Consider the following 26,528-nt stretch of genomic DNA (forward strand, 5'->3'; position numbering starts at 1 on the left):
CTGCTTGGTCCATGCTCTGAGCTGCTTGGTCCATGCTCTGAGCAGCTTGGTCCATGCTCTGAGCTACTAGGTCCATGCTCTGAGCTACTAGGTCCATGCTCTGAGCTGCTTGGTCCGTGCCCTGAGCTGCTTGGTCCATGCTCTGAGCTGCTTGGTCCATGTTCTGAGCTACTAGGTCCATGCTCTGAGCTGCTAAGTCTATTCTCTGAGCTGCTAGGTCCATGGTCTGAGCTGCTAGGTCCATGGTCTGAGCTGCTAGGTCCATGGTCTGAGCTGCTAGGTCCATGGTCTGAGCTGCTAGGTCCATGGTCTGAGCTGCTTGGTCCATGCTCTGAGCTGCTTGGTCCATGTCCTGAGCTGCTTGGTCCATGCTCTGAGCTGCTTGGTCTATGCTCTGAGCTGCTAGGTCCATGCTCTGAGCTGCTTGGTCTATGCTCTGAGCTGCTTGGTCTATGCTCTGAGCTGCTAGGTCCATGGTCTGAGCTGCTAGGTCCATGGTCTGAGCTGCTAGGTCCATGCTCTGAGCTGCTTGGTCCATGTCCTGAGCTGCTTGGTCCATGCTCTGAGCTGCTTGGTCTATGCTCTGAGCTGCTAGGTCCATGCTCTGAGCTGCTTGGTCTATGCTCTGAGCTGCTTGGTCTATGCTCTGAGCTGCTAGGTCCATGGTCTGAGCTGCTAGGTCCATGGTCTGAGCTGCTAGGTCCATGGTCTGAGCTGCTAGGTCCATGGTCTGAGCTGCTAGGTCCATGGTCTGAGCTGCTAGGTCCATGGTCTGAGCTGCTAGGTCCATGGTCTGAGCTGCTAGGTCCATGGTCTGAGCTGCTTGGTCCATGGTCTGAGCTGCTAGGTCCATGGTCTGAGCTGCTAGGTCCATGGTCTGAGCTGCTTGGTCCATGCTCTGAGCTGCTTGGTCTATGCTCTGAGCTGCTAGGTCCATGCTCTGAGCTGCTTGGTCTATGCTCTGAGCTGCTTGGTCTATGCTCTGAGCTGCTAGGTCCATGCTCTGAGCTGCTAAGTCTATTCTCTGAGCTGCTAGGTCCATGGTCTGAGCTGCTAGGTCCATGGTCTGAGCTGCTAGGTCCATGGTCTGAGCTGCTAGGTCCATGGTCTGAGCTGCTAGGTCCATGGTCTGAGCTGCTTGGTCCATGGTCTGAGCTGCTAGGTCCATGGTCTGAGCTGCTTGGTCCATGCTCTGAGCTGCTTGGTCCATGTCCTGAGCTGCTAGGTCCATGCTCTGAGCTGCTTGGTCTATGCTCTGAGCTGCTTGGTCTATGCTCTGAGCTGCTAGGTCCATGGTCTGAGCTGCTAGGTCCATGGTCTGAGCTGCTAGGTCCATGGTCTGAGCTGCTTGGTCCATGCTCTGAGCTGCTTGGTCCATGTCCTGAGCTGCTTGGTCCATGCTCTGAGCTTCGTTGTCCATGCCCTAAGCTGCTAGGTCCATGCTCTGAGCTGCTTGGTCCATGCTCTGAGGTTCTATGTCCATGCTCTGAGCTGCTTGGTCTATGCTCTGAGCTGCTTGGTCTATGCTCTGAGCTTCTAGGTCCATGCTCTGAGCTGCTAGGTCCATGCTCTGAGCTGCTAGGTCCATGCTGCTAAGTCCACCCTAATAGGCCCATATTCCATGCTAATAAACTTATTCTCCACTTTAATAAGTTCATACTCTGGGCTAATAAGTACATACTTTGAAGTTTGAACTAATACATCAGTACTTGGAGCTAATAAGTCAGTGCCAGAATCTTATGAATTATTAACCAAAACAAAGAAGTCATTATCTAAAGCTAATAATTCCATATCCAGAGCCAATAAGTCAGTGCCTACAACCAATAAGCCATATCTAGAAATAATAGATGAGTGTATTAAGCTAATAAGCCATGGACATAGAGCTAATAAGTCCATACCCAGAGCTAATAGCTACATATTTGGAGATAATTAAGCTGTTCATAGCTGGAGCTGTTAAGTCAGTGGCCACAGCTAGTAAGTCCTTACCTAAAACTAATAATTCAGTGCCTACAGCCAGTGAATCCATAGCTAGCAGTAATAGATCACTGTATCGGGTTAATAAGCGATTGATCTAAAGATAGTAAGTCGATAACACTATACTGGGAGCTAATAATATGTTAGTTCCTTGAGCTGTCCACAGCTAATATGTCTATACTAGTAGTAAGTCAGTGCCTAGTACTAATAAATGAGGCCTCTGAGGTAATCATTTAGAACTCTGAGATACAGTAACTCTGATTCAGACCTTATTCCTGACCCTGGCATCTGCCTACCAGTAGTCTACCTTCCTACCTCTGTGGTTGCACTTTTAACATGATTTGGCCAGAATACCAGTTATAATAGAGAAAATCTCCTAAAATTCCTCTCTGTATCTTCTCCGTGAACAACTGGGACTGGCTGAGTTAAATAGTTGCCTTTGTTCCAGGTTGCGCTGAGGTAACACCATCTGGTCATGGAGTGAAGGTGGCCATTGTATGACCTGTGCTCAGATGAACCAGGTTTGAGTCTGGCACAGAATCCCGTCTGTACAACCTGGCGTCATTTCTGAAATAATCCCTTATCCGATTTAGAAGAATTGAGAGACAATGCTTTCCTAATGCCATCTGCCCACTCATCTGCTGACATGGGGCTTTTCTCAGAATATTTGATGTTTTTGGTCTGAAGAACATTTGTCAAGGAGCAAACTGTAGAATATTGGGGATACGAAAAGATGGACTATCTTCTATGGAGGTCCACCTCAACTGTTAAGGGATCCTTATTGATAGATGAGGAGCAAGAAATTCTGCTGGAGAAAGGAGAAAAGGGACTAAAGGGGACAGTGTGAAGACCGTAACCTTTCCATTTACTGAGATGACCTGCTGCTAGTGGTGGCCATGATTAGTTAGGACGGTATTAAAGAAGACTAATTCTTAGAGAGGGTGAAACTCAGGGGCATTTGTCACTGCAATTTGGGCAAACTGGTGAGACAAGTTGACTACTGTGTATGGAGTTGTCCCAACTCTCCCCTGATAAAGGATTAGGCATGTTGGTTTTCAGAATCCCTGATTGTTTGTTCCTATGGGAGATAAGAGTGCGATGGAAGAGTTGGGAGGACTAGCTGTTGCTTGGCCAGACAGCTAGTTAAAGGCAACTCCTCCTCCCAATATTTAAGCTCCGTAGGCCACCTATACCTCCTATTGTGACCCCATGATGTCCTCCAACAGATCTGCTGATCAAGGTAAACCTATCCTGATTTCAAAAATAAAAATCTGTGCCAGGGGGGGAAGGCATGGTTGGCCCATCATTTGAGGCCCATAATAGTGGCTTCAACACACCAGTAAGTATAGTATATGCAGTGATCATCATAAGGGTTCCCTTAATGCAGTTGTTCAGTGTTCTAAAACTATTTAATGACTTCTTGCAGATGGTGGTCCTTATGGATCCAATGGAAGACCCAGATGACATTCTGAGAGCCAATCGTTCCAGGGAGAAGTCCTACATGTTTGACGTGGCGTTTGACTACTCGGCAACCCAGGTAGGGTGCTTACGTTTCTATAATGGAGGTCCAGGAGATATGTCCATGTAGCAAATTTGCTTCTAAGTATCACCAGTATAGTGAGAAACAAGTGATAGGGGTCTATTGCCATCCAGTAGGCATCTTCCAAATGAGGATCATCCAAATCGCTAAGCTGTTTTTTGAAGTCCCTTTGGTCGATTTTCAATTTTGTCTTTGTGACTTCAGAACTGAATATCTTTAGCCCTGCCAGGACATTATGGTGAACATGGAACATAGGAGGTCCCACATCTATCTTCAAAATGGGCGATACATCATGGGGCCAATTTTTGCCACTTAGGACTGTTATGACCACCGGGCCAACTCCATCTGATGGCAATGTCTGAGCACACCCCTCGCTCTTCACACAGTACTGTTGATGGTGAGGAGAGATTTTCCCGAGAGATGTGCTGGGTGCTACCTCAGAGGGAAATTGGAACACGAGGGAATTGGGACCTGAGTGTGACCTCCAGGTGACACAATAGACCCAGTGGATGCTGGGAGTCCAGAGGCTGATCAGGCAGAAGCGTAGTCAGGGTACGAAGGCAGCAATCAGGCAAAGTCCATAAAACGTAGTCCAAAGTCTGGTACACAGAATGACAAGAATCAGCAGAACACCATAGCTCAAACAGAAAACTAGACTAGCTACGAACCTAATTGCTCAGACACCTCCCTGCTGAAGGAGGTGCCTTTAAATACACATTGCAGACCAGCCATAGTCTGGGGAAGACACAGGACATGCGCATGCTGCCTCACAAAAGGAGGAGAGCACGCCTGCGCATGCCCTAACAAACAGTAGAGGACTCTGAGCCGGAGCGCAACTGGAACTTGAAGGAGGATGGCCGAGACTACATAGCTGCACCTGTGCCAGCAAGGATAAGGAAGCATCGGCACAGGGAGTATACAACAGTTAATCTACCCGCTGCTTTCACCTATGACATTTTCTTCCCGTTGCTCGCCCCTTATTGCTAAAAATGCAGTTCCTCTGGAGAGTCCTGCGCATGTTCCCACCACCCAATAGCAGAGAGGTGGGACCTACCAGGGTAAGGCTGGGCCCTATCTATCTCTCTCTCCAGTGGTCCCAAAGCAGCCTTGTAGTCTGCCTCTATTCTTGCGTCTAAATGTGTTAGTGGTAATGATGGTGAATCTCTCAGAAGGCCTTCTGCGTCCACATCCACTGCAGCAGGTCACTTCTAGACTCTTCAGTTGACATTGCAAATGATTGCGAAGGCACCAAACCTTCCTTTGCTGCATACTGTAATGTGTCTATAGAGAGCATGGTGCTCAGGTGGCATCTATAGAGACTAGGCACATTAGATGTTTCTTTCAGGAATGATTCCTCGGATGCTGAGTCCCTGGTGTCTTCACAGCGACTAATTATTTTTAACTGTTTCATGGCTTGTATTGAACTAGTATGTCTGCCAAGCCTATAATATCTACATGCATGTAGGGATAGTATTATAGTAGTTATATTCTTGTACATAGAGGCAGTATTATAGTAGTTATATTCTTGTACATATGAGCAGTGTTATAGTAGTTCTATTCTTGTACATAGGAGCAGTATTATAGTAGTTATATTCTTGTACATCGGAGCAGTATTATAGTAGTTATATTCTTGTACATAGGAGCAGTATTATAGTAGCTATATTCTTGTACATAGGAGGCAGTATTATAGTAGTTATATTCTTGTACATATGAGCAGTGTTATAGTAGTTCTATTCTTGTACATAGGAGCAGTATTATAGTAGTTATATTCTTGTACATAGGAGGCAGTATTATAGTAGTTATATTCCTGTACATAGGGGCAGTATTATAGTAGTTATATTCTTGTACATCGGAGCAGTATTATAGTAGTTATATTCTTGTACATAGGAGCAGTATTATAGTAGTTATATACTTGTACATAGGAGCAGTATTATAGTAGTTATATTCTTGTACATAGGAGGCACTATTATAGTAGTTATATTATTGTACATAGGAGCAGTATTATAGTAGTTATATTCTTGTACATAGGAGCAGTATTATAGTAGTTATATTCTTGTACATAGGAGTAGTACTATAGTAGTTATATTCTTGTACATAGGAGCAGTATTATAGTAGTTATATTCTTGTACATAGGAGCAGTATTATAGTAGTTATATTCTTGTACATAGGAGGCAGTATTATAGTAGTTATATTATTGTACATAGGAGCAGTATTATAGTAGTTATATTCTTGTACATAGGAGCAGTATTATAGTAGTTATATTCTTGTACATAGGAGCAGTATTATAGTAGTTATATTCTTGTACATAGGGGCAGTATTATAGTAGTTATATTATTGTACATAGGAGCAGTATTATAGTAGTTATATTCTTGTACAAAGGAGCAGTATTATAGTAGTTATAGTCTTGTACATAGGAGGCAGTATTATAGTAGTTATATTCTTGTACATAGGAGCAGTATTATAGTAGTTATATTCTTGTACATAGGAGGCAGTATTATAGTAGTTCTATTCTTGTACATAGGAGCAGTATTATAGTAGTTATATTCTTGTACATATGAGCAGTATTATAGTAGTTATATTCTTGTACATAGGAGCAGTATTATAGTAGTTCTATTCTTGTACATAGGAGCAGTATTATAGTAGTTATATTCTTGTACATAGGAGCAGTATTATAGTAGTTATATTCTTGTACATAGGAGCAGTATTATAGTAGTTATATTCTTGTACATAGGAGGCAGTATTATAGTAGTTCTATTCTTGTACATAGGAGCAGTATTATAGTAGTTATATTCTTGTACATCGGAGTAGTATTATAGTAGTTATATTCTTGTACATAGGAGCAGTATTATAGTAGTTATATTCTTGTACATAGGAGCAGTATTATAGTAGTTATATTCTTGTACATAGGAGGCAGTATTATAGTAGTTATATTCTTGTACATAGGAGCAGTATTATAGTAGTTATATTCTTGTACATAGGAGCAGTATTATAGTAGTTATATTCTTGTACATAGGAGGCAGTATTATAGTAGTTATATTCTTGTACATAGAAGGCAGTATTATAGTAGTTATATTCTTGTACATCGGAGCAGTATTATAGTAGTTATATTCTTGTAAATCGGAGCAGTATCACAGTAGTTATATACTTGTACACCGGAAGTAGTATTATAATATAACATTAGTATTATTATAGTAGTTTATTCTGGTGTACTGTTAAATTAGTGTCCATAGTGACAACCACTTCTCTGGGACAGAAATGTGCTCTGAGCTGTTGTCAGTCCTTCTCCCGATCCTCCTGGTAGGTAAAACTATGTAGAGTGAATACACAAGTACACAATTTTGCACTATAAGAAAGATCCTTGTGTCCCTCATGACAACTCCTTTTTTTAAGCTGTCCAAGCAATAGGTCTAGCTTCTGGAATCCCGGAAAACATGAGGCCTCCGAAGCCGACTTTCCTGTGACTGTGGTCAGTGTGTCACTAATTGGACATTTATGTCCGTCTACTTTGCCATCAATATCTTACAGTCGATTTCAACATCTGGTTACCATGTACAGTGAAGCTTTTCTAAATTTTGTGGTTAATGTCTTGTATTCTCTAGTCTTCTTGTTTCTCCTGAGCCTCAATACGTTTAGATTGTAACATTAAAGGGAACCTGTCACCTCCCAAAACCATCCCAAGCCGCTAGCAGTACCTGCGTGTCGCCAGCAGTGTGTTTCTGATGATGCCTTTCTTCCTGGAGGCAGATGCAGCAAAAGTACTGAAAACGTTGTTTTGTCCCCTGCGCGGCGCGCTTCTCCACACATGCTTAAAGTCAAGGGGGGCAGCGGCCTCCTTGCTTCAAGTCACGGTAACCACGCCCCCTTCCCTGCCCCTTCGCTATGACTGACAGCTGACAGTTTGGCTGGCTTTTCCGAAACTCTCTGCATAAGTGCTTCTATTGTTTTCTTCCTTTTCTCTGGGGATAGGATCACTTGAGTGATGCTTAGCAATAGTGGATTAGAAAGGCTTTGGGTATGGCTATGATTAGGCATGTTAGAAGTGCAAGGACTTGAAGACATATCACCAACCATTTTTGTTTGTGAAATATCTGCCTGATAACGACCACCATAAGAACTTTAACCCATAGAGGATCCGCACGGTACATGTACGGCACTGGTGGACGTTATTTAAGGACCAGCGGCGTACATGTACGGCGGGCTGATTGGGCGGGTGCTGTAGGAAAAAAAAAAAAAACTGTGCTAAAACAATCTTTTTTTTGTCACCTTACATCACAAAAAGTGCAACACCAAGTGATAAAAAAAGGCGTAAAATATCACATGAACTAACCCCTCAGGTGGACACCGTAAAAAAAAATAATAATAAAAACTATTTAAAAAAAGCCATTTTTTTTCACCTTACAAGTGATACCAAGCGGTCAAAAAGTCATATGCACCCTAAAATAGTACCAATCAAACCGTCATCTTATCCCCCCAAAAATTAGCCCCTACATAAGACAGTCGCCCAAAAAATAAAGAAAACTATAGCTTTCAGAATATGGAGACGCTAAAAGAATCATTTTAAAAAAAAAAATGCTTTATTATGTAGTCATATTTGGTATTGTCGCGTTCGTAACAACCTGTTCTATAAAAATACCACATGATCTAACCTGTCAGATGAACATTGTAAATAGCAAAAAATAAAAACGGTGCCAAAACAGCAATTTTTTATTACCTTGCCTCACAAAAAGTGTAAAATAGAGCAACCAAAAATCATATTTACCCTAAAATAGTACCAACAAAACTGCCACCTTATCCTGTAGTTTCCAAAATGGGGTCACTTTTTGGGCGTTTCTACTCTATGGGTGCATCAGGGGGTCTTCAAATGTGACATGGCAATAGGGCTGAAACGATTACCCGATTGAATCGAGTAAATCCTTGATGTAAATCACCCGCCGGCCCGCACCGCGCTGCACTTTATCCTGACACGTAAGCGCGCACTATGACCCGACGCTGTCAGACGTCAGGACAACAGTGCAGCGCGCGGAGAAGAAGATGAAGGAGCTGTTGAGCGGTGCCCCTACAGCAGAGATAAGTATTTTATTTCACTGGCTAGGAGAGGCAGCTGATGGTACTGGGGGGCAAGCTGGTGGCACAGCTGATGGCACTAGTGGGACAGCTGTGGCTTTGGGGGGGCAAGCTGGTGGCACTAGAGGGCAAGCTGTCGGCATTGGGGGGCAGCCTAATGGCACACCTTATGGCACTGGGAGGCAAGCTGGTGGCATTGGGGGGCAGCCTGATGGCACACCTTATGACATTGGGAGGCAAGCTGGTGGCACTGGGGGGAAAGCTGGTGGCACTGGGGGACTGCTGATGGCACTGGGGGGAGCCTGATGGCATGGGGGGCAGCTGATGGCACGGGGGCAGATGAGTTTTTATTAAGAAAAACATTCTTTTAATTTGTTTTTGGTTATTAGAGTACTCTATTAATCGTTGGATTAATCAATACAATACTCGATTACAAAAATAGTCGATAGCTGCAGCCCTACATGGCAACTTAAAATTATTCCAGTGAAATCTGCTCTCCAAAAACCATATGGAGTTCCTTTCCTTCTGTGCCCGTACAGCAGTTTACGACCACATATGGGGTGTTTCTGTAAACTACAGATTCAGGGTAATAAGTATTGAGTTTTGTTCAGCTGTTAACCCTTGCTTTATTACTGGAAAAAATTGATTACAATGGAAATCCTGCCAAAAAAGTGAAATTCTGAAATTCCATCTACATTTTCATTTAATTCTTTTGGAACACCTAAAGGGTTAACAAAGTTTTTAAACTCAGTTTTGAATACCTTGAGGGGTGTAGTTTCTAAATTAGGGCAATTTTATGGGTGGTTTCTGATATGTAAGCCCCACAAAGTGACTTCAGACCTGAACTGGTCCTTAAAAAGTGGGTTTTGGAAATTTTCTGAAAAATGTTAAGATTTTCTTCTAAACTTCTAAGCCTTCTAACGTCCCCAAAAATAAAATGTAATTCGCAAAATGATCCAAACATAAAGTAGACATATGGGGAATGTAAAGTAATAACTATTATATGAGGTATCGCTATTTGTTTTTAAAGCAGAGAAATAAAAATTTGGAAAGTTGAGAATGTTTCCAATTTTTGGGGTAAATTTAGACTTAAAAAAAATAAATAAAATGAAAAATATTGACTGAAATTTACCACTATAATGAAGTACAATGTGTCACGAGAAAACAATCTCAGAATGGCTTGGATAAGTAAAAGCGTTCCAAAGTTATTACCACATAAAGTGACACATGTCAAATTTCCAAAAAACGGTCTGGTCCTTAAGGTGAAAAATGGCAGAGTCCTGAAGGGGTTAATCTCAGGTTCCTCATGATGTCATAACTTGCATCTATCGGGAATAATCGAGTCCAGTCATGGTGATGGCTTCCATTTTGTGTTGGTAATAGGTGGACCATACCATTGAATGTTAGAGTGGTCATTATCAGGTGGATGTCTCACCAGCTATGATGGTTGGTGACATGTCTGCATGTTCTCAAACCCTCCAGCAGAGAAATTACTTCTCAACCCAAGGTCTGAGACCCAGGGTTGTCTCCTTGTGGCCTTAGCATAAACCAGTCTCCAGATAATCTTATAACTGATCACAATGAGCAGATTTGCCTTTTAGGCACACAATTAGCATTAAATACAGATTACTATGTAAATTAGCAATTATTGGATTAATTTTGTAGCCAGACTGACATGTTTCTGTCAGGTGTGACCATTAGAATAAAAATTTAAATCCCCCCAAAATCCCTACTTAAATTGCTGGTGGCCACTAGTAGACTTTCATAACTTGAATTCATTTTAAAGGAAAGTGCACAGCCACCCAACATTGAGGGTATTACATCAAAGCCCCAGAGTTTAGTGAAAGTTGAAGAGGCTTGATCACCACCACATCTTATTAACGCACCTGGAAACCAATTCAAAGCATAAATAACCACTGGAAGAACCCATACCAGTATTTTCTATACAGCTACTCTCAACTTTTTGGGCCACAGCAATCTAAATCAGACAAACAGATCTTTTGGGTCGTCCACCGAACGTATGCTTAGAAAATGTTTTGACTACAACTATGTAGTTGATCCTTTAGGAACTTTTGATTATTCCTGCCCAAATCACCTCCAATACTCTAGTGAATAATTGGAGGTGTGAAGTATCTCCATAGAGGCTCTCCAGAGGCAATGTCCTGCTCGCAATCTCAAGGTTGCATTTGTTTTTCTATGAGTTCATTCATGTGTGGAGGTGACCTCTTGATTTACAGGTTTGCTGTCTGTTGTCTTCTGTCCAGAGTTACACATTCCCTTAGCACCCCCCTGGTCGGTCATTGTCCTTCTCTTTCTTTATTGCCCGGCTTGTACAGGTTGTACAGGCTCGCCCTTCTTTCCTTCATTCCTGTTTACTCTCATTATTAGTCTTCACTTCCTATTCCATTACACTTTTACTTTCCATGCCTTCTTCTCGTGACGGTTTTGCCCTGATAACAAGGACAGAGGAAACATAAGACTGCTCGGAGATAATGTTACCTCCTTGGGATCATGTTACCTCTTTGTTCCTTGGATTTTGTTATCTCTAAAACCACGTCTTGATGTATGTGTGACTCTTGAGGTTGTCATTGGGTATTACTGGTCTACGGTGAATGCAAACAAATCTGTTCCGCCTAAAGATTACTGCTGTGGCATTATTAAATTTGCAGCTTCCTCCAAGCAAGCAACCAGTAGGTATAACAGAGACACGTAGGCCAACCAAGAAATATCACCTCAGTAGCATGGGTAGATTCCAGTGCTCCTGCTATGAAGGGCAACTTTCCATCTCACCACCAATCATGGCATGGACATCTTGCCAAGTCTGAATTTTAACATATGAAAAATGGGTAAATGGTAGAGGTTCCTTCAAAAATATGGCCAAGGGAATCCATAGATCCTGATCTAAGGCAGCGGCTTATCTACCGAGAACAGAAGCTTGGACATGTTGAAATCCAACAGCCTGATCCTTATCTCCCCTGACATCTGCTATTGGGGGAGACAGGGACGGACCGGGTACTTAAAGTGGCCCTGGAAAAAAAAACTAAAATTGCCCACATGTTGTAGGCGGGTCCAAATTAAATTAAGGTGGGGCAACTGAAGCAAGCGGGACAACAGAAGTAGGTTGGGCCAGGAATGCCAACACAAAATACCACCCCAGCAAAATTAAATATCAACTTTTCCCCCCAAAAAAAGAGATATAGTGCCCACCCCCAAAAGGATTATAGTGCTCAACAGATAGTGCCAACCTTTAAAACCTGAATGAGTGCCCCCCAAAGGGGTATAGTGCCATAAAATAGTGTCCCCAGAAAGGATATAGTATCCAAGTCCAAAAGATAGTGCCTCCAAAAGTTATATAGTGCCCAACTGATAGTTAAGGGATACAGTGCCCCCCAAAAGGGACATGGTGTTCAATAGATAGTGCCCATCTTCTCCAACATCTGCCATTGACAGGGACGAACTGGGAGCTTAAAGTAGCCGTGAAAAAAAAAAAAGTGGCCAGGTCCAAATTGAAAGCAGGTGGGGCAGCAGAAGCAGGCGGAGACAACAGAAGTAGGTGGGGCTAGGAATACTGTAGTGCAGCGCAAAATACCGCCCCTGCAGAACCAAATATCACAGTGCAGCACAAAATACTGCCACCCCCGCTGCAGTATTCAGCTGTCTCACCGTCCTAAAGACAGTTGAATTCAGGAGGCTAATTGACTTTCTTCAAAGATTTAATCAATTGGATTTAAAACAATTAGGATCATCATATTACCAATTAAGGGGCTTGTCTAGGACTACCCATGGGTTGTTTGTATTGCAGCTTAGCTTCATTGAAGTGAATGGGCTTGAGCTATAATACCACACACAACCTGAAGACAAGTGTTGTGCTGTTTTTGGAAGAAAGCAGTCATCTTTCTTTAGTCCTCGACAGCCCCTTGAATGGGCGACTGCCCCACTTCAGAGAGATTGAAAGTTGTATTTACTTCATGGCCTCCATGGAAAGGGTTTTACACATGTTCGCCCTCTAGTGGCCAAATTTGCATGACGGAGGAAAAATCATGAAAAATACCTTTATTTACATTTTGTTTTAAGAGATAACAAAATACATAGATTCACGTCAGCTGTATGATCTTGTAAAACACCATTCCTGCACTGTTGTAATTGGAAAGCCCTAGTAAATATCACTTAGGGAGGCTCCAGTGAGCATTAATGGCCCTCACATACTAAACTGGTTAAGCTGTGATAACATCTTAAGCACATAATTACTGAGATTGCTTCCTTGTGCCGTATGCCTGAAGTGTAATCATTACATTAAAGATGGACGGGATGTGCCGCTGGTACTTGATGTGATGCCAAGATGCTCTATGAAAGAGGCGTCTTTTCTGATGAAAAGTAACATGGCTGCCAAGAGCATTGCTAGGGTCTTAAAAGATTATGGACAGTGGTCCCAAAGCTCTTGTAGTGTTACCAAAAGCGATACAGTGCCCCAAAAAGGTGTATAGTGCACCAGAGAGGGATATAGTGCCCTCAAAAGGTAAATAGGGACATAAAGATCAAGTCCCCAGAAAAAAGATATCATACCCACCAGATAGTGCCCCCCTAAGGGGACAGTGCACAACAGATAGTGCCCCCCTAAGGGGACAGTGCACAACAGATAGTGCCCCCCTAAGGGGACAGTGCACAACAGATAGTGCCCCCCTAAGGGGACAGTGCACAACAGATAGTGCCCCCCTAAGGGGACAGTGCACAACAGATAGTGCCCCCCTAAGGGGACAGTGCACAACAGATAGTGCCCCCCTAAGGGGACAGTGCACAACAGATAGTGCCCCCCCCCCCCCCAAGGGGACAGAGTGCACAGCCGATAGTGCCCTCCCAAGGGGACAGAGTGCACAACAGATAGTGCCCCCAAAAGGGAAATAGGGCCATAAAGATAAGGTCCTCCAAAAACTATATGAGGCCACATTATCTGTGGGGCATAATATATTTTTCTGTGGACCTTATCTTTATGCCCTTATTTCCCTTATGGGGGCACCATCTGTGGGGCACCGTAGCCCTTTGGGGGGGGGGGCACTATCTGTTGTACACTATAACCTCTTAGGTGGGCACTATCTGTTGTACACTAAGTCCTCTTGAGGTGCACTATCTGTTATACTCTATGTCCTTTTAGGAGGCACTATGTATTGTGCATTCTCTTTTTAGGGGGCACTATCTGTTGTGCATTATGTCCTTTTAGGGGGGAACAATCTGTTAGGCATAATATCTTTTTCTGAGGACCTTATCTTTATGCCTCTATTTCTACTGTCTTTGGACTCTATATTTCTTTTGGGAGTATAACTGGTGCCCCCAAAAGAGATCTAGGGGCAACAGATAGTGCCCCCTAAAATGGATATAGTGTCAAACAGATAGTGCCCATCAAAAGGGTATAGCATCCATCAGATGCTACCCTGCAAAAATGGTGTAGTGGCCAACAGATGGTGTCCCCTAAAAGGGATATAGTCCCCGGATCCAATAGATCATGCCTCCTCAAAAAAGGGATATAGTGCCCACCCTCAAAAGGGTTATTCATAGTGCCCACCTATAAAAACAAATATAGTGCCACCAAAAGAGTTATAGTGCCCACTCCTAAAAAGGGAAATTATGCCCCCAAAGGGTATAGGGCCCATCAAATAGTGCTCCAAAAAGGATATGGAATCCAAGTCCAACAGATAGTGCCTCCAAAAAATAGTTAATGCCCACATCCAAAAGGGATATAGTACCCACCCCCTAAAAAGGGATATAGTGCACCCCAAAAGGAACATGGTGTCCAACAGATAGTCCCCACCCCAAAAAAGTGATATACCGCCCAACAGATGATGCTGTCACGATTAGGCATTTGAGTGAACTGAGCAAACTGAGCGACTACACTACGGGAGTCGTAATGGCCGCCATTCCTGTCTTTACTTTTGAAAAACTTCAGGAGGAAATGGGTGAACAGAATTTTTAACAACCCGACAGAAGAGAAGGATTGGGGGACTCCCGTTTACTGAGTGTGTTTTTTTATTTAAGGCGGACACACATTTTAATTGGGTTATGCCCGGCCATTAATCTGTAGTTTTTTTTCTCTCCTATAGGACACGGTGTACCGTCTCACCACCAAAGGTTTGATTGAAGGGGTCATCTCGGGCTATAACGCCACAGTGTTTGCCTATGGCCCCACCGGTGAGTTTTGTTAATTAAAGGGATTGTGTCACATAACATATTCTACATTATTATTACTTTTGTATAAAAAATTTAGTATAGCCAGTGATTTTGTAAATAAAATGTAGCTGTATAGCGCCACCTGCTGTTTGCTCTTTTCTTTATTTTTTGTCTGTCTCACTGAGCTGGTCGCACGCGCTAAGTTTAAATCCTCAACTGCTACGAGCCATATGTTATGTTAGAAGCTGTGGCAGTTACAGGGAGAGAAGAAAGGACACACCCCATAGGTGCCAGGCCGACCATAATCTAGCAGAGCAATTGCAGCACTCAATGTGGAGATCTCTGGATCCATGTGAGGTACAGGGCTGGTTCTAGCTTTGTTAGAAAGAGATTGTCATGTGCTATATGATGTCTGATTTTCATTTTTTTACATCAATCATGGGATAACCCCTTTAAGTGCTTGAATTTGCTATGATATGCTGAGGCACCCCTGTACCACGTGCCTCACAAGGGATTTGTGCTACATTTGGGCCTCAGTGAGGGTACACCGGCTGGTGGCGGCTCGGCTGGCACGGACGAGGTTGAAGGGATGCTTATTCATGTGTGAACAGGTTGTTTTCTGCCTGAGATTACCTGCATCTCCTGTTACTAAGGCAACAAGGCCGACGAGTCCTGAGGAATCCTTATTTTTCCAAAAAATTTCCTACTCATACAAACGTCCATTTATCGCTGTTGTCAGATATTCTAGCATGCAACGAAAAAGGACATTACTATTTAAAGGGACCGCTCCAAACCCTTACAGACCACCGCCACACACCTTTCCTGAGAACAAAAGGCATTTTTCTAATGTGTATGGCCAATTTAACTCTGGGTTGTCCGTTTACTCTGTTATTCCTTTTAGAAATGTATGAAAAAATTGGATGTTACCATTCCCCTTGTCAGAGGGGTGTGTCCCTGCACAGCCTGACACTCTCAGCACTGATTGGACATGTCAGACTGCGAGGGAACACAAACCCCAACTGATAAAAACCCAGTTGTCAATTCATTGATATATTTCTAGGAGGAATAACAGAGGAACGGCATAAATGATGCTCCAGGATTGTTATGTTATTGGGGATACAAGCATTTACTGAAACAGACATGTCGGGGGAAGTGACAGGTCCCCTTTAAATGTCCCTTTAAGTAGACATTTATGACCTAGGGACTTACACTGAGGAGTTAAGGCCTGTAGGACCCCCACCTAAGGGAGTCACTGTCTGAGCTATCCCCATAACTCCCATAGATTTCAGTAGATAGGGGTACGCAAATACACGGCCACATCTTCTATATATGACTGCTATAGGAGTGAGATGGGGGCCCTTCACTGTCCATTAAAGGGCACCTGTCTGCAGATTTGCGGCTGACCTGTTACATGTGCACTTGGCAGCTGAAGTCATCTGTGTTGGTCCCATGTTCATATGTGTCCACATTACTGAGAAAAATGATGTTTTAATATATACAAATGAGCCTCTAGGAGCAACGGGGGCGTTGCCCTTGCACCTAGAGGCTCTGCTCTCTCTGCAACTGCCCCGCCCTCTGCACTTTAATTGACAGGGCCAGACAGTAAAAAAGGTGATCAAACCTGGCCCTGTCAAAGTGCAGAGAGAGCAGAACTTCTAGGTGCAATGGTAACGCCCCGTTGCTCCTAGATGCTCATTTGCATATATTAAAACATAATTTTTCTCAGCAATGCGGGCACGTGGGAACATGGGACCAACGCAGATGCCTTCAGCTGCCAAGTGCACATGTAACAGGTCAGCCAGTGTCATAGGTACAAAACCGCTGACAGATGGACTTTAACAGCAGCAAATTCAATATCCAGTTAGTGAAGGGCACAGCATGTGGTGGCCTCCTCTCTTCTGTCCTCTGCTGAAGGGTTGGATGACCCATGGGTTGGTTCCTTCTTCCATACCTGTATTATGGTGGTGCTTCGTATTCCTGGCGTACGTTGCTCCCAGTTAGTGCTCACTGTTCAATTACTGTCTCCTAAGGATGTGGCAAGACCTACACGATGCTTGGCACAGACCGAGAGCCTGGGATATATATCAGGACCTTAAATGATCTCTTTAAAGCCATTGAGGAGACCAGCGATGACATGGAGTATGAAGTCATCATGTCCTACTTGGAGGTTAGTGGTGGAAACGATTAAATAATTGCAATAAATTAAAAAGTTGGCAAAATATATCAATGGAAAAGGCTGAGGATGCCTGTAGACACAACGTGACCTGATCGCCATGCTGCATGATTGTATGGTGGTCAACTATGGTCAGCCCAAGAGAACAACTGGTCAGCCCATCACTATTACCCCGTCTGAGATAACCCATATAATACTACCTTTCAACCCCCAAATATTCCCTTAAAGAGCCCACATTATACCAGCATATAGTGACACGGTACTATTAACATATACAACACCCTTAAAACCACAATATAGTATCTAAGTAAAACTCCCTTAAAAAACCCACATAATAGTGCCATATAGTGCAAAGATATTCCTGACATATAGTTTACAAATAAGAGGCCACATAATACTGCCATATACTGACACAGTACTATTAATATATACAGCCCAGATAATACCACTATATAGTATCTAAATCCCTTAAAAAGCCCACGCAATACTGGCATATTGTGCCTTGATACCACTATTGTTAACAGTCCACATAGTACCACCATGTAGTAGCAAGATACTACTAACATATTCAACCCACATAGTACCTTTTTATAGTGCCCAAAATAATACCCGCTCAAAAGTCCCCGTAATACTGCCATATAGGGCCAAAAGGCTACTAACATTTGCAACACACATAACTATATAGTACTTCAATACCCCCTCAAAAGTCCCCACGATGTTGCCATATAGTGCCAAGATACTACTACCATAAAATACACATAATACCACTATATAGTGGCTAAATAATTCCCCCTTAAAAGTCCATGTAATACTGCCATATAGTGCCCAGATACTACTAACATGTACAGCCCACATAATACCACTATATAGTGTCATATATAGTTTATATAATACTGCCATATGTTGTGTCAAGATAGTAGGATATAGAAATCCATAATACCACCATATCGACCACATAATACTATCATATAGCGTCCAAATAATACTCCCTTTAAAGGCCCACGTAATACCACTGTACGGTTCTTGAGTAATACTACAAATAGTACATTACTGGGTGGTTTTAGTTTGTTCCTGGGGTCCCCATATCTGTAATTTTAGGGTGTCCTGGTGTAACTCCAGACTCGGCGCCTGCTGTATCAGGACGTATGCCGTGTACATAACGTCATGTACGGCAGTACGAAGGACACTGCGTTCACATGGAGAGCGCTGGGGATCAGATTTACTAGATAAACAGGCATTTCCATGGCATGTGCAGCCGCTATCTGCCTCCTTCCTGTGCCCGCTCCCGCTCTTATTTCACCAGCAGCGCTGATAACATTTACTGCGTGTTTGGCTGCATCCTTCATGTGAGCAGGACAGATAATTCCCATGGTGACGGATGGGCCTCGCATGTGAGCTCCATCTCATGTGGCCGCGATGACTTTATGGCCCGCACACTATTTGCACAACCCAGAAGACAAACAGGGAGCCAGGAAACCGCAAGAAAGTCGTGTAAAGTGAGAAGAGAATCACTTAGATGGCGGATCGTGTTACCGCAGGTATAAGGATGCCAGGCGGGAGCTGAAGACGTAGATGTCTCCAGGAGGTTATGATGGGATCTGCCTCTGCTGAAATATCACCCATAGGGGCACAGACCACAGTGTTACGTAAATTAGACCCTTAGCTGAAAAACTATGCCGCGACTCCGCATATATATCTATACATATACACAATCATACTCCACATATATATCTATACATACATATACAGTACAGACCAAAAGTTTGGACACACCTTCTCATTCAAAGAGTTTTCTTTATTTTCATGACTATGAAAATTGTAGATTCGCACTGAAGGCATCAAAACTATGAATTAACACATGTGGAATTAGATACATAACAAGAAAGTGTGAAACAACTGAAAATATGTCATATTCTAGGTTCTTCAAAGTAGCCACCTTTTGCTTTGATTACTGCTTTGCACACTCTTGGCATTCTCTTGATGAGCTCAGAGACAGGACTGTGTGGAGGCACAGGTCTAGAGAAGGGGACAAAAACATTTTTTGCAGCACTGAAAATTGCCAAGATCCTCCATAATTCTTAAATGGAAGAAGTTTGGAGCAACCTGGATTATTCTTAGAGCTGCTAAACCAGGAACCCAATGGTCACTGAAGCACCAATCTGGGCCAGAAAGCATCTTCTCCTCAGTAAAAGACACAAGTACCTGAAGGACTCTGTGAGAAACAAAATTCTCTGGTCTGATGAAATCAAGATTGAACTTTTTTGCCTCAATTCTAAGCCTCCTATTTGGAGTAAACCAGGCACTGCCCAATACCATCCCTACAGTGAAGTATGGTCATGGCAACATCATACTGAGGGGGAGGGGGGGGGGGGTTGAATGGCAGGGACAGGAAGACTGGTCAGAGATGAGGGAAAGCAGAATGGAAAAAAGGACTGAGATATTCTTAATGAAAACCTAACCCAGACTGGGCTGAAATTTCACCTTCCAACAAGACAATAGCCCTAAGCACACGGCCAGGACAACACAGGAGCAGTTTAGGGACAACTCTGTGAATGTCCTTGAGTGAACCAGCCAGAGCCCTGACTTGAACCAAATCGAACATCTCTGGAGAGACCTGAAAATGTCTGTCCGTCACCGGTCCCCATCCAACCTGAGCTTGAGAGGATCTGCAGAGAAGAATGGCAGAAAATCCCCAAATCCAGATGAGCAAACCTTGTGGCATCATCCCCAAGAAGACTGAAGGTTGTAATCTCTGCCAAAGGGGCTCCAACTAAGTCCCGAGTTAAGGGTCTGAATACTTATGTCAATACAATATTTTAGTTTTTCCTTGAGTGCAGAATGATGGGGAAAAGTTTAACTTTTTTTAAATTTATTTTAGAACAAGGCCGCAACATGACATAATGTGAAAAAAAGTGAAAGGGTCTGAGGACTTTCTGAATGCACTGTACTCATCAGATACATATACATGTCCATACCTACACATATCATCATTTCTAGTCAGGTCAATCTATCTTGTTCTCTTTACAGATCTACAATGAAATGATCCGAGACTTACTGAATCCGGCCCTGGGCTACCTGGATCTACGGGAGGACTCGAAGGGAGTAATTCAAGTAGCTGGGATAACCGAGGTGTCCACCATTAACGCCAAAGAGGTGCCAGAATGATGCTTTTACATAGATGATAGTGTTGCATATTCATATTTATGACTTACAGGGGGCGCAGAGACCATAACTTGCATCAACCGTACTTTTTCACTTAAATATTGCACCCCCAACCCCACTTTATTGCTATCACTCACCTCCCTTCTCATCTAGATCATATTTATGTCACGAAAGGCAGATAACTAGATATGTGCGTTATACATTTTAGGGAAATTATTATACGGGTGGTATGAGCAGGACCTGACTTAGGTCTCTGGGGGTCTGTAGGCAAAATATTTTAAGGGGGTCCGGCTGACCATATAGCACACAAATTATATATGCCCTGTAGTGCCATACAACACATGTAATGCAATACCGCCACACAGTGCCCATATAATAATACCATATAGAACGTGGTCAGGAGGCTCCAGAGACCTATAATTCTTTCCTGATGAGTCAGTCTTCGTGGTCCATTGGTATTAGGGCCCGCCCTGCCCGCTATACCAACTATGCTTGCCATACTGTATAATCGAAGGAAGTCCTTGCCAGGACTTACATCTTCTTGCGCTTTTAGATCATGCAGCTGCTAATGAAAGGAAACAAGCAAAGGACCCAGGAACCCACCGCGGCCAATAAAACCTCGTCCCGCTCTCATGCCATCCTCCAGGTCACGGTGCGGCAGAAGAACCGTATCAAAAACATCACGCAGGAGGTCCGCGTGGGACGTCTCTTCATGATTGACCTGGCCGGGTCGGAAAGGGCTTCTCAGGTAACGAGAGGAACCCAAGGCTCTAAGGAATGTAATAAAAGCATAAACAATCATGTACAGACGTGGACAAAATTGTTGGTACCCTTTGGTCAATGAAAGAAAAAGTCACAATGGTCACAGAAATAACTTTAATCTGACAAAAGTAATAATAAATTAAAATTCTATAAATGTTAACCAATGAAAGTCAGACATTGTTTTTCAACCATGCTTCAACAGAATTATGTAAAAAAATAAACTCATGAAACAGGCATGGACAAAAATGATGGTACCCCTAACTTAATATTTTGTTGCGCAACCTTTTGAGGCAATCACTGCAATCAAACGCTTCCTGTAACTGTCAATGAGACATCTGCACCTCTCAGCAGGTATTTTGGCCCACTCCTCATGAGCAAACTGCTCCAGTTGTGTCCGGTTTGAAGGGTGCCTTTTCCAGACTGCATGTTTCAGCTCCTTCCAAAGATGCTCAATAGGATTGAGGTCAGGGCTCATAGAAGGCCACTTTAGAATAGTCCATTTTTTTCCTCTTAGCCATTCTTGGGTGTTTTTAGCGGTGTGTTTTGGGTCATTGTCCTGTTGCAAGACCCATGACCTGCGACTGAGACCAAGCTTTCTGACACTGGCTAGTACATTTCTCTCTAGAATTCCTTGATAGTCTTGAGATTTCATTGTACCCTGCACAGATTCAAGACACCCTGTGCCAGACGCAGCAAAGCAGCCCCAGAACATAACAGAGCCTCCTCCATGTTTCACAGTAGGGACAGTGTTCTTTTCTTGATATGCTTCATTTTTTCGTCTGTGAACATACAGCTGATGTGCCTTGGCAAAAACTTCGATTTTTGTCTCATCTGTCCACAGGACATTCTCCCAGAAGCTTTGTGGCTTGTCAACATGTAGTTTGGCATATTCCAGTCTTGCTTTTTTATGATTCGTTTTCAACAATGGTGTCCTCCTTGGTCGTCTCCCATGTAGTCCACTTTGGCTCAAACAACGACGGATGGTGCGATCTGACACTGATGTTCCTTGAGCATGAAGTTCACCTTGAATCTCTTTAGAAGTCTTTCTAGGCTCTTTTGTTACCATTCGGATTATCCGTCTCTTAGATTTGTCATCAATTTTCCTCCTGCGGCCACGTCCAGGGAGGTTGGCTACAGTCCCATGGATCTTAAACTTATGAATAATATGTGCAACTGTACTCACAGGAACATCTAGTTGCTTGGAGATGGTCTTATAGCCTTTACCTTTAACATGCTTGTCTATAATTTTCTTTCTGATCTCTTGAGACAGCTCTTTCCTTTGCTTCCTCTGGTCCATGTCGAGTGTGGTACACACCATATCACCAAACAACACAGTGATTACCTGGAGCCATATATATAGGCCCAATGGCTGATTACAAGGTTGTAGACACCTGTGATGCTAATTAGTGGACACACCTTGAATTAACATGTCCCTTTGGTCACATTATGTTCTGTGTTTTCTAGGGGTACCATCATTTTTGTCCATGCCTGTTTCATGAGTTTATTTTTTTACATAATTCTGTTGAAGCATGGTTGAAAAACAATGTCTGACTTTCATTGGTTAACATTTATAGAATTTTAATTTATTATTACTTTTGTCAGATTAAAGTTATTTCTGTGACCATTGTGACTTTTTCTTTCATTGACCAAAGGGTACCAACAATTTTGTCCACGTCTGTATATGGTATAACAAGCAGCATATCCCATACACCCCAAAGGAAGCATATCCTCAACCAAGGGCCCACATAGCCTGATCTACTCATTTATCGACTGATTTTACATAGGTACATATGTGTATTATATGGGTACAGAGGAGAGCGTGCCTTCTATTCAAATTGTTGCACTGCATCCCTGACCGACAAAAGGCTATAGAGAATTCTCCTTCTTCGAAGCTTTTAATGAGTGTGCCCTTTTATTTGAAACCTGACACTTTGCTGAGGACAAAGACTCTCTCTCTGGCCGGTGTAATCCTGGCCATAGTGATGGGACTTACACTGCTAAACAGCGCCACCTGCTGGGTCTAAGCAGTATTCTTATGAGCTGCATGAGTTTGTAATAATACCGTATATACCGCTACACCATGCACAGAGCGTGACCGTTTACATTGGTTCTCGTCAACACTATGGCCCTGATGACTGCACTTGCACGAGGGCTCATGCCACCTGCACCACGATAAATAATTTAGTGCCATGGGGCCCCTGTAAAGGTTTGGCCATATGGGATGGATATGCTGCAGAGGGTAAAATCTGTCAAATCTGTATGTACACTACAAATTCATCCAAATATGGATTTTCTGCTATGTAGCGGGCCCTCCGATGTGATGTACCCTGATAGTGCCGGTCATAATGGCCCCATAAGTGACTCTGCCTTCAAGAATTGCACCAGCCACAGTGCCCCCATAAGTAATAATTCACCTACAAGAACAATGTCTTCTACAGTGCCCCAATAAAGGAGTGGGCCATAGATTACCCATAACATAACTAGCCCCAGTGCCGCTGTAGCAGAGCCAGCCTTAGTGCCCACATGTAGAGCTAATGCCGCTATAACAGAGCCAACGCAGTGCCGCTATAACTGCCAAACACAGTGCTCCCGTAACAGTGGCAACAGCGCCAGTAGCAGTGCCCATCATCATTGCTAGCCACAGTGACCCCATAACAGCCCCATAATTGCACTTTTTTAAAAGTACCCGGACAGTAGAAATAGAGACATTCCCCCCATGACAGTGCCGCAGCCATAGGGCCCCTACACAGTGCCCCCAGAATTCAGCCAGATACTGTGTAATGCTGCGTTATCAGTGGCAGCCAAAGTACCCCCCATAACGGACAACGTTAAAATGTCTTATTATTTTCCTTGCTGCAGACCCAGAACCGAGGTCAGCGGATGAAGGAAGGGGCTCACATCAACCGCTCCCTGCTGGCGCTGGGCAACTGTATCAACGCCCTCAGTGACCGAGGGGGCAATAAATACGTCAACTACAGAGACAGCAAGCTGACCAGACTCCTGAAGGTACAGTGTCTTCTCCTTCATCTTAAGACTGTCAGCTCTGTGGTCCATCATTGCACCCTTTTACTTTCCTTCGTTTTCGTCATCAGGACTCTTTGGGTGGGAATAGCCGCACTGTGATGATCGCTCACATAAGTCCGGCCAGCAGTGCCTTCGAAGAATCCCGGAACACTCTTGCCTATGCTGACCGTGCCAAAAATATCAAGACCCGGGTATGTATAGGTGCCCTTACTTAAAGGGAAGTTCTGCCTTAGAGAAGTGTTGATTATTTTTTTTTCATTATCACTACCTATAAGGGTCCATTTTCACATCCGTATGTGTTTTGCGGCTCCGTGGATCCACAAAACACGGACACCGGCAATGTGCGTTCTGCACTTTGCGGACCGCACATCGCTGGCACTAAAATAGAATATGCCTAATCTTGTCCGCAATTGAGGACAAGAATAGAACATGTTCTATTTTTTTCGGGAACGGAAATGCAGACCCATACAAATGAATGGGTCCGCAATTCCGTTCCGCAAAATGCAGAACGGAATTGTGGACGTGTAAGTAAATGGACCCTTACTATAATGATCTGCAGGACAAGTTCTGCAAGATCTTGCCTGCCCATACAGACTCTCCATGGGTGGGTACAGAGACTGAAGCAATAGGACTATATGCCAGGTGCCAATGAAAATCTGTAGGCTTGAGGCAGACAAGTAAACATTCTATGACTGGTGAGATGTGACGGCTGGAATGTCTACTTGTCTGCCTCAGAATGGCCCTCTAGAGTGGCACTGCCAGATTTCTGTGGCATATTACATGTAGAGTAGAAATAAGTTCAGCAAAATATGGTAGACAGCAGCAGATAACACTCACGTAGTGGCAACCTATACTAGCCCAAGAGTGGAGACCGCTGAAGCAGTGTGTGTATTAGACAGTGGCACTCACAGAGTAGTGAGGCATATTATTGGAGGGTAAAGAAAACTGGAACAGAGTATGGTAGACTTCAGGAGCATGAAGACAACTAGAGCAGAGTGTGGTAGACATAGTGGTTGGCACTGTTGAGGTGTATGTGGTGGAGCAAAGTATGGTAGATAATAGTGGTGGCACTGGAGCTGCACTGATGGAGTGGTGAGGTGCAACAGCTGGAGCAGAGTATGGTTGACAGCATTGGCACTCATAGACTAGTGAGGTATATCAGCGGGAGCGTAGAGGCATCTGGAGCAGAGAAACAGAGACATGGTGGTTGGCACTGTGGAGTAGCATTCATAGACTGGTGAGATGTATGAGCTAGAGCAAAGAATGGTAGAGAGCAGTATTAGCACTCTGGGGTGATATTCCTAAACTGGTGAGTTGTATCAGATGGTAGTCAGAAGAATCTGGCACTAAAATGTGCTGCATCTCCCTGGTCCCAGAGGACATCATCCTTGACCTCCTGTAACCTGTTCTGAGTCAGTCTGGGTCTGAACCATGTAGATCAGGGACAGATAAGTATCATTACAGTCATAGTGACAGCTTTTGCACTTCCAAGGAACCTCCTACCAATTTCCAAGGAACCCCAACTAGGAAACACAGACTTTAGGAATATCCCATAATGTAATATAAATAGATAGTATTCCTTCGAATCATACTGGTTCTTCTTCTGTCCACCAGGTAAAGCGGAACCTCCTCAATGTCTCCTATCACATTGCCCAGTACACTAGCATCATAGCAGACCTGAGACATGAGATCCAAAGACTCAAGGAGAAGATTGATGAGCAGGGCTTGAAGCAGATAAGGAATGAGAAGAGCGACATTCGCAACATCCAAGGTAATTCTTGGCATCTTTTAATAGGTACATCCCATAAAGTCCAAGCAGTAAATACCCTAACATCTTTGATTTGATGCCCATCAGCTGAGGTTCAGCTCCATACATTACCCTATGACAGACGGGAGATGGACCAGCTCAGGGAGCAGCTCATAAGGGCTTTTAGGGAACAGATGGACATCCGCAAACAGCTTATGGACCTGGAGAACAACAACATGGAGTTACAGATGGAGACTTCACGTCACTTCCTCATCATTGCCGAGTAGGTGTAGAATTTTAGCTTTTGTAGGATGCCCTTTGTACCCTCTTGCCATTTTGTATACATCACAAAGAGGTCCCTTGCCCTAAACCGGACATATAATTTTATCTGTTTGCCGAAGGGTCTAATAGGGAATTCCCTACAGGCCACAAGCAATCAGTTTGTCTTATATTATGGTTACAGCTGGGAGCAAGAAAAAACACGTCGTGTCCGCAAGTGGCGAGAAGAAGTGAGGAGGGAATCTTTTGGCAAAGATGACAGTGAGAAGGACTCAGACACCGGAGATGACCAGTCTGATATCATGGAGCCGCAAGAGGTGATGGTGGCCAGAGAGAACGTTCACGCACTGGTAGTTGATCAAAGCAAGCTACGTCGCCAAAAGGTATCAGTAGGAAGATCGGTTTAGTAGCTCTAGTCACATCTGCAGATATCTTGCGAATTCTGTTGATTTCCACCTTATAGGGTTTGTAAGTTGTATTGAATCATGGAGATAGAAATAGATCTGTGTAGATTTTGAATTTTTTGTTAAAACATTTGAACCACTGCAAAAATAAAATTGGTTTCAGGAGACAACCCCTATCATATGCATGTGGGCATAGCCATCAGCAGATCACTGCCAGTCTGGCTCCCATGAAGTAAAGCC

At 43.5% G+C, this 26,528-nt stretch overlaps 1 protein-coding gene across 1 annotated transcript in view; it reads left to right on the forward strand.

Moving 5' to 3' along the window:
• The window catches only part of KIF19 (kinesin family member 19), a 47,036-nt gene that overhangs the window by 11,088 nt on the left and 9,420 nt on the right, over positions 1–26,528 (forward strand). The window contains exons 3-12 of the mRNA XM_044298362.1: positions 3,401–3,511; positions 14,671–14,758; positions 16,768–16,904; positions 19,938–20,063; positions 20,626–20,820; positions 23,694–23,840; positions 23,927–24,049; positions 25,473–25,629; positions 25,714–25,888; positions 26,069–26,267. Of these exons, the coding sequence (XP_044154297.1) occupies positions 3,401–3,511; positions 14,671–14,758; positions 16,768–16,904; positions 19,938–20,063; positions 20,626–20,820; positions 23,694–23,840; positions 23,927–24,049; positions 25,473–25,629; positions 25,714–25,888; positions 26,069–26,267 (1,458 nt within the window). The remainder of the gene's footprint in view (positions 1–3,400; positions 3,512–14,670; positions 14,759–16,767; positions 16,905–19,937; positions 20,064–20,625; positions 20,821–23,693; positions 23,841–23,926; positions 24,050–25,472; positions 25,630–25,713; positions 25,889–26,068; positions 26,268–26,528) is intronic.

Source organism: Bufo gargarizans, chromosome 6 (genome assembly GCF_014858855.1).
Source record: "Bufo gargarizans isolate SCDJY-AF-19 chromosome 6, ASM1485885v1, whole genome shotgun sequence".
Classification (NCBI taxonomy): Eukaryota; Metazoa; Chordata; class Amphibia; order Anura; family Bufonidae; genus Bufo; species Bufo gargarizans.